Genomic DNA, 10681 nt, shown 5'->3' on the forward strand with positions numbered 1-10681 from the left:
AATAATAATAAAGGCAAGCAGGACATGATTGGTTCCACAGCAAGTCAAGGTAAATCCCTCTCCATGGTAATGGATAGGATTAACTCCACGTTAGCGCCGCCCACTGGCATTGATGGGCATGTTGACAGAGGACAAATTCCAGAATCATTGCAACATAAATTGTGAAATGTTTATCCATTCAGGTAAAAAAAAAAAGTCTTTAGTGAAGTTAAGATATGGTCCATTTGTTGGGCCTCCAGAATAAATTCAATATGAAACCGTTCAATGTATGCTTCTGGCTGGAGTTAAAAAAAAAAAAAAAAAAAAAAAAAAAGTCATAATCTGTATCTTAAACGTTATTAAATTAAGTTGACAACTACCAAAAATGCACATTTAAAAAAAAAAAAAAAAAGTTACCGTCCTTGTATGATCCTGCAGATCAGTGATTAGCAATAGAAAAGGTATGAACGTTGTATAATTTGGAATGTGGCAGTTTATATCTTGATTTACGGTAATTGTAATGTATACAAATATTGCTGATTACATTAGCCCACTCGTGTACCTGCAGTAAAGATACATTTCATTCAGGACGCTTTATATTTTCGTTTCCTTTGTTACTGCAGAAGAGGATTATCTGTGATAGGATGAGATACTAATAAACAACAAATATTACGGGGCTGCATAAAGACGTTGCCCCCCGATCTCGAACCAATGCGTGGAAGACAACAAATGACGCCACTTCCGGGTTACTGGGAAGAGCAAAAGACAGCTGGGATGTTTTCATCAAGGGGCATTGAAAGTGATTATTAAAGGTATGTTGAATAACAATCCTGTTAGTCGCCGATTAAGACATTCTTTCGGAATGATCTGATCAGCTATGTATTATTGATAGTATGTTGTTGCAATTCGTTTTGATATCAGAAGGGGTGATGGGGGGGCTAAAAGAAATATTTGACCGTAAACTCCCCTTGAAACATGTATTCATCAATTACTGTCTGTCTGTCAAATATGTCATTTTACATTCGCAGCTGTAATTAGTACGACATTGTGATATGAGCTCTATGAAACGGGCTTCATTCAAATTGATACCAATTCTGCGATGTACGCGATGTATTGATTCAGTTCTACCATTGAAAGGCGCCGTTGTCGATTCTTGTGAATTTCAAAGACTTAAATATTATTTCGGCCAAAACAGAATGGGAATATTTGTCTCGAGATCCCTGAAATTATAACTTTTATTGTTTCGTTGCTCCTTTTTGCCGCCTATCTACTACAATTGGTGCATTCCTTGCCTATTAGCTAATAAAATAAAAAATCTATGTTGTAAAATCACTATATTGTCCAATGTGGAAAAAGAAAAAACTTTCATGGCTCAACCTAATTTTCCATATACCAAACAGAGCATCGTTCTAACAGTGAGGTATAGTGTTGTTGTTGTTATTATTTGCATTTCTGTGCAATTTGCTTCAGGGCCACATTTGATTCTTAAACAAATGGGCCAGGTTATTGTATATTAGGGTGCGGAGGAGATAGTTAAAATGCATAACGTTGTGTGAAAGTTTATGACAGTACAAAAAATTCAGAGTTAAAAAAGTATTCATTTGTATTTTGTATTAATCAATATTAATGGTATCCTTGCATGTTATATAAAAATAATAACCATTATTAATGGTATATATATGATCTACGTATAAATAGCAAAATGAATGCTACAATTTTTACAGGACTCTTGATAATGTAAATTTTAAGTGGGCCGGATTAAATATGCTACCACTAGTGTTGAAGGCACAAGGAAAATAGCCAAACTTGCCAATAAAGAATCAAAAGGTATGCAGGGATATGTGCCCTGCAGTAATTGTGGTCCCTTTATTAGTCATTAGTAGTAGTTTGAATGACCTCACAAACTGCTGAACTCATGAAAAACAAATGTATCCATAAAAGATCATTTTACATGGTTAATTTCTTTGACAGCACCAGCAGAAGACAGCAGTGAAAAAAGTCAAAACGAAGGAAAGATTTTTGAGGTAAGAACCTCTCTGGCATAACTTTTGAATTGCATAGCTATTTGAACAAACATGTCAACAATTGTAGTAAATCTAGATAAGAAGTAGGTGAGTCTCAAACCTATGATGGGTAGTGTAATCAGTTTGCAAACACCCAATTAAGAAAAAAAATAAAAATAAACATCCCAAGTTGTCGTTGCCTTTTATTTGGAAAATAACATTGTTTTGACTGGCAAGCGTCTCAAATGTTATTTCAGTACCTGGGGGTTTACACCATATATGTCATTTAGACTTTACTGCTAGTGCAAAGTAAAAATACAACAGAACAATTACAGCAACATTTCTTTATGTTGGCAGAGTAGCAGCAGTTTGCTTTCAGACATTACCACAATTTACCAGCAAGCCGTTTTATTAAATCAGGTATTGTAACAAGATCCTTTTTTTTTTTTGTCTGCTGGTCTGATGGGCCACTACATAATGTATGCCTTTCCACAGCAGATTCCATTGCTGTCTCATTCGAACGCTGCATCATAACAGCCTCACGACTCACACTCATCATTTTAAGTCGTAAAAAATGCAGTACAGTGTTTTATATTAAAGTCACGAGCTGGAATATCAACCATTTTGTTTCAACAGTTCAAGTATATTTAAATGGCATTGCATTTTGTTTGCTGACTAATCTCGAGTTCTATTCAGTAATCGTGATTGGTCTGTACAAGCCAGACAGAAATGATGACAGCCATTTCACTCTAACATGTCAGCCAGTGGCACTCAAAGCTTGTCCTTGCTTCTGAATTTAAGAAGACATTGACCCGTCCATTATATAAACCACTTATCCAGTTCAGGGTAGCAGGGTAGCATGAGCCCATACCAAATGACTTGAGGTTGGAGGGGATGCACACCCTTAAATCATCACCTTGCAGTGACAAGGCTGACACATAGAGACAATAATTCAAACTCACATGAAAGCCTACTTCCTTTTTTCTCACCAAGTCATGTTTTTGGACCATAAAAGGGAGCACAACCAATAATAAACCCCAAAAAACATTTACAACAACAGATATTTTTAGCGGTTGTGATCCATGGTGAGTCGTTACTATAATTTTGGTCAAAATTGTTCCAAAGACAGAGCAATGGAGTCACCAGTGTGCCAGGATGGCCGAACGTTTATGGAGGTGATCAATGAAAAGTACAGTCCAGAGAACTTTCCGTGCCGTCGAGGCTTGGGCATAGGGGTAGTGGTGCTGCCCACTGCATGTCCCCAAGGGTCCCCCATGAAAGGTGAGCTGGAAAACGTGTATATCTAATCGCTAGAGAGCATATCGTGCCCTTCCGATTCCGATTTCCTCTAGTGAGCTAATTGTTTGTGTGTTGCAGTTGTTTGCGTCATTCCTGTTGTGATGAACAACTAAATATTACTAATATTATTGTAGAAAAAAATAACTGAAAGAGAAAACATTGGTGGTAATTAAAACAAATAAACTTGAACTCTTAATTTTCTTGAAATGTCTTTAAGTATGTTTGAACAACATTACAGATTGGCAAAATGATGACTTTTTCTATTTTCGAGAATAGACACATTTTGTTTAATAATTCTAACCAAACATTCACGGTGTCTTTAAAAGTTTCATAAAAACTTAAACATGTAAATTGTCACCTATTGTTTTAAATAGTTATAATAGAAATAGTTATATAGAAATAGTTTTCCAAACTTTCAAAATATCTGAAATATTAACCTTTACCTTATTTTTAATTCCAACCAAAACAGAATATGCAGAGAGGTCCGACAGTCAACAGCGTCTCTTTTTAAGCTAAATAGAAACTCAAATAAATAGTTCACTAAAGTTAACACGGTCCCAAGAACATGCATTATTGGCCTTAGTTTAAAAAAAAAAAAAGGCCAATGCTTGATATTCATCGAAATCGGTTTCGCCGATAATTGGCTTATCCCGCATACAGATACTGGATGTGCCAATTACAAACAAGCTTCCCTCCCATTCACTGTAAGATCTTTTTCAAATGTAAAAATTTGAATCACTGATCAAAACTGGTAAAATCTGATCAAAATTTGCTGATGACCATTGTAATTTTCCATATTTGTGTCAGACCGCTTGAACTTGCCCAGCGTGCTAGTGTTGAATGGATGTGGAATCACCAAGGCAGGAGACCAGAGTGAAATTGCAGCCTTTTGTGCCCACGTCATGGAGCTGGACCTGTCCCATAACAACTTTCAAGACTGGCATGAGGTGCTGTCTCTGGGTCTGTTCATTTATTCATTTTCAGTATTTCCAGAGAACACGGAAATGATCAAAGACAGGGTGATGCATGTTGTAATAATTGCACATGGCTCCCATGTCGCCCATGAGCTCAGGTTTTTTTTCTTTTCTCCGTTTTTTGTTAGCACGCAATCCAGTAGAAACAGAAAAAAAACATGTCATATCGACACTACCTCTTTTCAGATTGGAAAAATTGTTTCAAACATCCCCAATCTGGGATTTCTTAATCTGAGCTCCAACCCGCTAGCAGGGATGACCCTTGAGCCGCAGTGCGCTGAAGCCTTTTCTCGGGTCCGGCGCCTCGTCCTTAACAACACCCAAGTGTCCTGGGACACTGTGATGCTGCTCACCCGTGAGATCCCCGAGTAAGGGATGCACTCATGCTCTTACAGTACCGAAGTGATAGATGGCTGCGTGGAGTAATCATTGTTGTCTCGCAGGCTCGAGGAGTTGTTCCTGTGCCTTAATGAGTACAGTGGCGTGCGAGCCTCCAGTGTGGTCTGCCCTAGCCTCCGCCTGCTGCACATCACAGACAACAATCTACTCGACTGGGGTGAAGTACGCAAGTTTGGATCAATGTTCCCTGGGCTGGACACTCTGGTCATGGCCAACAACAATTTAGCGTCTATACAGGACAGCAAAGATATCCTGCAACGGCTCTTCCCCAACCTTCGCAGCATCAACCTCCACAACTCAGGTTGGCGACTCAAATCATAACGTTTGCTGGGTGATGATGGTGTACCTCACTTAAACTCTGAGTTGTCTCTGACATAAAAAAATGAAACGACATTTTAAGATTGGTGCGTAATGCTGATAAAATTAGCAAACCCATCATGGTATCTAGAAACTTGGTACAGCTGATCCTTCTCCATTTCACCTTTTAAGCCCTGCTACGCAATCTGTATCCGAGAAGATCCTGTGTTCAGTCTATTTTTAGACAACATATGCCAATAAAAGAAACAGTCTACGTAATGTTGAAATCAAAATATCTATCATCATAATATTAAGCCAGCAATAATTACAGTCCTGAAATCCATTTCATTTACTGAGGTGTCTTGCACATTGTTTGCAAAGATTAATACTGTTCTCGAACTAATTAACCATGCAAAATCTTTTCAATCGAAATTGCAGTGGATGGTGTGACAACCGGCTCAAACGACCATTATATTGATATGATCGTCTGGAAAAAAAGAATCTTCCGATTTCTGCTTGCATATGATACCTTTGCAGAATTGGACATTTACGAGAAACTTTCCAGAATTTTACTGGAAATTTTTCAGTTCTTGGCAACCCTTCAAGCAAAAGTTAATTTATCATATATGTCTCCTTAAAATGTGACCAGGTCTTAATCGATGGGAAGACATTGAGAAATTGAACTTCTTTCCTAAACTGGAGGAAGTGCGATTACAAGGCATCCCCTTACTGCAAACATACACCAACAAGGAGCGGCGCAGCCTGATGATTGCGCAGTGAGTCCAATTAAAAACAAATCCAGTTCAGATGGATGGACGAACGGACGGATGGATGGAAACTTACAAATATCTGTCTGATAGCTCCATCGTGATTGTGAACTTTGTAGGCTTCCCTCTATATCACTGCTGAATGGAAGCCTTGTAACGGAAAGCGAGAGAGAAGATGCCGAGAGGTTCTTCATCCGTTACCACTTGCACTGTCCTGAGGAGGAACTGCCTCGCCGGTACGTGTACTTCCTTATCTCTATGCTCACTTACCTGTAGGCTTGCATAAAGCAAAGGTCTAAGAGTAGCTAAAGTGTGTTGCTATTTAATCCTCTCACCTTCTTTGCTGAAGATACCATTGTCTGGTAAACAAGTATGGGAAGTTGGAACCTCTGGCTGAGATCGATCTCCGACCACGCTGCCATGCTCAAGTTGAGGTTCACTGTGAAGAAAAAGTGGAACAGGTCTGTCACTTGCACCGTGATTTTCCCTTCAGTCAAAGTTTGGAGAGCACGTTTATTGTCGTCATAGCAAAGCATCACGAAAAAGTATGGCTGAGCAACGAATCAAATTCACATCAACATCGCAGTGTCGTAGAGTGCTTCGATTAATGACCTTATTTTTCAAACTCATTCCACTCTACTTAAAAGCGAAGCATTTAGTTTAATGTCTGAAATGCATGACCAATGTGTATTTTTGCAGCTAAACATCCGTTTAGACCAGACGGTGGCCGAGCTGAAGAAGCAACTGACGTCAGTAGTGCAGCTTTCCACCAACAGCATGAGGCTCTATTACATCGACAGGAACAGTGCCTTTGGCCCGGACGAACTCAAGTACAACACGCGAGCTCTTCACTCTTATAATATCCAAGATGGTGATGAGATACTTGTTGTGCCCAAGTCCAAGTGAACCACTGACTTGCACTTGGCTATTTTCTTTACTGAACATTTAGTTGGATTAATTGGAGATTGGAAAATGATTACAAAATGTATGTATATCTCGAGGCTCCGAAGCCTGCGTGATAATATGAAGAGTCGAACGAGGATGAGTTTCATCTCGGTTTCTCAGCAGTGGACCTCAGGTAAGCTGCTAGGTTGCCACTTTGGGTAGGATTATGTCTTTATTTACTGTATTAAGTTATAGTTTATGGCATTCGCAAAGTGCAGGAAATGGAGGACGGCTCGAGAAAGGAAACTTGCAGGCAGCTCTGAGCTTCTGGTGGGATGGCACTGCCGCAGCTTTCTATCTGCATGAACGCACCACAACTCCATCGGCGAGTACACATCACTTGTTTAACTAAATTGCGGCAAAAGCTTCAGTGAACCATTACGAAGCACTACTGCTGAGTTGAGCTGATGATAGAAAAAGTGTTGAGAACAGTATTGTTTCACAATTTCACAATTGTGACTTAAACAGCATCTGAAAGACATCTTCATCCATTTTGTCCTATCGTGGTTTATTTAATGGCGGTGGCGCAAAACCATGTTAAATGTTTCTACCAAAATAGATCATTCTGTTCTGGGATGAGAAAAATCTTAATGGATGGATGTTATTTAAAAATAAGACATACAGTGGAACCTCGATTGTGTGATTTAGTATGGTCCAAAAAAGTCCGACTGAAATCGAATAGTATGGCACCCAAAGCTATATTTCCCATAGGAAATAATGTATATCCAATTAATGTGTTCCAGACACCTAAAAATATGAACAAAAACATTTTATAGCTTGTGACTACATCGTTATAGACAAAAACAATGTGAAGTAAATATAAGGGACAACTGGATAGGAGAGATGAACATTTAACATTACTTTTAACTTCTTTCTTCTTGAATTCTACGGTGTTGGCACAGACTTTTCTGTTATATTGTGTAAAAAGAGTTCAACAGACAGCCTGGCATAATCCACAATGTAAGCTTTTATGAACAACTCAAGGCAATGACAACAATTCCGCTCTGCTCAGCAACAATTAGAGCATTTTGATCATCATAAGTGTAACGTCCTGTTAAATGTGAAAAGTGAACCAGTATATTATACAATTCATCACACTTGCTTTGATGGCTATTGGCAGTCGCACTCAAATTATTTATTCGTTGAGTGAAAATGAAACACCGTGAGCAACTATTATAATACTGCATGCTTTCAGTTTTGACAGGATGTTACGTCAATGTTGCCTGGGCATTACAATTGACTTGGGAGAGTTATTATCTTGAACATGCATCCATTTTAGGAAATACTGTATGGAAAAAAAAAAGGCAAGCAAGGTTCCACTGTATTCTATATACATTGTATTGTTTTGGAATTGAGCTGAAAATCATTCCCGCAACTCTGTGAAAAAGTTCTAGCATTTAGTATCATGACACCATTCTTTGTGAGCTAAAGGTCCATAGATTACTTATCTTTTATCATTCCTAGAAATTGCATATCATGCATATTTAATTTACTGTCAATGGAACAAATGGAGCAGACTGACTCAAACCACTATGGTGGTTTCAAAGAGTACACCTTTGTAAAGACTAGAAAACTTAGTGAGTCCACTCCGTTTAACATCACAGAGCTGGCCCAATCTCTTCTCATAGTTTTCTATGAGATGTAAAAAAAAATCAAATGTCATGAAGCGACCATTCAGGTGTTGTGTGCTGCCCTCTATAGGCTTTGCCTCAAAAGTCATTGACGTCTAAACTGTGAGGTTCACTTGGACCTTCCAATCCAATGAAAGCCTGTGCAGTTTGAATCTCATGACATCTAATTTACCTACTTGTACAACCTCTTATTTGTTTTTTGAGGAGTAGCACCAAGTATGGTATTTTTATGTACATTTTGAGAATTATGATTTAAAAAAAAAACACACCAAAAATATTGGAACAGTGAGACCAGTTCCTTTAGTTTTGCATGACAATAAGAACAATATTACTTAGTTAATGACTGTGTAGAAACTGGGGGAAAAAACTAACTGCACTCTTAGATAAGTCCATGAAAAAGGAATGTCTTGGTTCTCTAAATCTGCTCATGGTTGTTAATGCTCAGATTTACGTTCCTCCATGTTGCTGCTCTTCATGTTTTTTGTCAGGAACTTTTCCCCACCGCAAACGCCCCCAAGATTTCAATCTTTCAATATATTAGCGGCAGTTGACTTTAGCTCACTCTTTCTTTTCATGTAATCCACAGAGGTTAAAAAAAAAAAAAAAAGCCTATTTTTACAAAATAATCTTTTGAAATTGATGGGATAATTTGGGTAAAAGTCATTTGAAGAAAAAGATATTGATGCAAATATGGATTCATCTACCCAAGTACATTAAGCATTCTTTCCCACAACTGAGACTCATGTTTATAAAAATGCATTCATGGTTTGACATAAATGAACCAGACTCACTGTTTCAATACTTATAAAATGTAACTACTTACTATTTCATCTTTAAACCACACAAACTAATTTTAGATGCTCTTCTTTCTAGTGTCACATTCACCTGCTTGCCCCCCCCCCCCCCCCCAAAAGATGACATTTTGTTAGTTCTCATTGAATATTTGATTTTCTATTTATTTGAACAACTGCACTAACTAGCAACTAACAGTTCCTGGTTGTGAGCAGTTTAATAACTATGCGAATACATGCTGCATTCAAATCATATAGATGTCGCTGAGTTCTGGGAACCTTTGATAAACACTGCTTATTTTTGGTATGGTGTTTTATACACCACCCTATCCAATGATATTTGCTTTAGAACTTAATAAGATTATACAGTATTTTTTATTTAATCATGCCAGTGCTGTAACTGAATATCAGGAAATATAATCAATAAAGCTAAAGTGTAAAGGTATGGCACTTGCTTAGAGCAGGTCCAATGTTAATTTTTGAGTTAGTGATAGTATAACGTGAACCACAAGTTCTTGCACAGTGAGTCCAATACTTAAATGCAGCATCAGCATCTGAGTGTAGATCCAATAGTAGTGTTAATGAGCGAGTGATTAGTGTGATGCACACAAATATTTGCTGGATGGATGTTTTTTTGCATCAGGCATGTTTATTGATTATGATATGTTTGCAAGGATGGTTTTAGTGCTATTCCTGCTGAATAAACTTCACCCAAATTTTGTAATGAGCGTTGACTAACTGGTAGCTGCTACATAGTACTTTTTTTTGGTTTTATTCTTTTTTTTTTTTTTCATTTGTTTATTTGTATGTATGTTCCTTTTAAATCACTGTACTTTCTCCTGGAACCACATACACGGTCAACCCTGAAATGCTTGAATGAAAAAACTATATTATTAAAGATTCACAGTCATGTAGTGAAATCTAAGGTATTTAGCATTTACTGCGGCTTCTTCATTATTTATGGGTGGGGAGAAATTTAATTGATAGTGGTCCAACAGTATTACCAGTCTGCCACATTGAGGAATATGACCATGATGTTATCTAATGAAAATGACTATTTTGCACTAAATCATTATAGTTAATGAAATACACCTACATCAATGTATGGAGCCTCATCTATGATTTTTTGTTGTTGTTTAGTTTAAAAAAAAAAAAAACGAGTGAACGTGTGTGAAACATTTCACAAATGCAAATAAAAGATACTGCCAGATCAGTGTGGAAATCCTATGTATTGGAAATGTGGGGAAAAAAAAGAATATCAGTCGATCCATTTTCTGAACTGCTTATCCTCACGAGGGTGCTGAAGCCTATCCTAGTTGTCTTGGGATGGCAGGTGGGGTACACCTTGAACCGGTCGCCAGCCAATCACAGGGCACAATCTTAGGTAAACACATTATCCACCATTAGCAGATGAAGATTAATTGAACACTTTAAATTCTTCAGATTTTAACATCCGCTTCTTAAAATTCGCTGGGAAATTATCATAGCTGGAGCTCACGTCATGTATTGGAAGAAAACATATCCCATCAACACATAATGATACCTTTCGATCATCTTTCCTTGAAACCCTGAATGCAGCATATTTTCTAGTGAAAG

The 10681-nt window shown here is 37.7% G+C and overlaps 1 protein-coding gene across 7 annotated transcripts; it reads left to right on the forward strand.

The window, feature by feature from the left end:
* The first annotated feature begins 657 nt into the window (after window positions 1–657).
* On the forward strand, window positions 658–10298 carry LOC133155716 (tubulin-specific chaperone cofactor E-like protein). Of its 7 annotated transcripts, none has more exons than XR_009714719.1 (10): window positions 658–791; window positions 1951–2003; window positions 3108–3263; window positions 4089–4623; window positions 4699–4955; window positions 5601–5727; window positions 5838–5954; window positions 6068–6179; window positions 6418–6796; window positions 6877–10298. XR_009714719.1 is itself a non-coding variant. In XM_061281230.1 (10 exons), the coding sequence occupies exons 3-10, from the start codon at window positions 3116–3118 to the stop codon at window positions 6622–6624; spliced, it is 1428 nt and encodes a 475-aa protein (XP_061137214.1). In that variant the 5' UTR covers window positions 658–791; window positions 1951–2003; window positions 3108–3115; the 3' UTR covers window positions 6625–10298. The 7 variants fall into 7 exon arrangements, 5 of the variants coding, with proteins under 5 accessions (XP_061137214.1, XP_061137213.1, XP_061137216.1 ...); XR_009714720.1 differs by having other exon boundaries at window positions 6882–10298; XM_061281230.1 differs by having other exon boundaries at window positions 4699–4816; window positions 4892–4955; window positions 6418–10298.
* The last annotated feature ends 383 nt before the right edge of the window (window positions 10299–10681 follow it).

The sequence above is a fragment of the Syngnathus typhle genome, linkage group LG6, assembly GCF_033458585.1.
Source record: "Syngnathus typhle isolate RoL2023-S1 ecotype Sweden linkage group LG6, RoL_Styp_1.0, whole genome shotgun sequence".
NCBI classification, from domain to species: Eukaryota; Metazoa; Chordata; class Actinopteri; order Syngnathiformes; family Syngnathidae; genus Syngnathus; species Syngnathus typhle.

Bases quoted from the DNA above. Each gene is read 5' to 3' on its own strand.
- LOC133155716 (XM_061281229.1), top strand. From the start codon at position 3,116: ATGGAGTCACCAGTGTGCCAGGATGGCCGAACGTTTATGGAGGTGATC. The intron at 4,624-4,698 runs GTAAGGGATGCA...GTTGTCTCGCAG, and splicing joins CTCACCCGTGAGATCCCCGA to GCTCGAGGAGTTGTTCCTGT. The intron at 4,956-5,600 runs GTTGGCGACTCA...AAATGTGACCAG, and splicing joins CATCAACCTCCACAACTCAG to GTCTTAATCGATGGGAAGAC.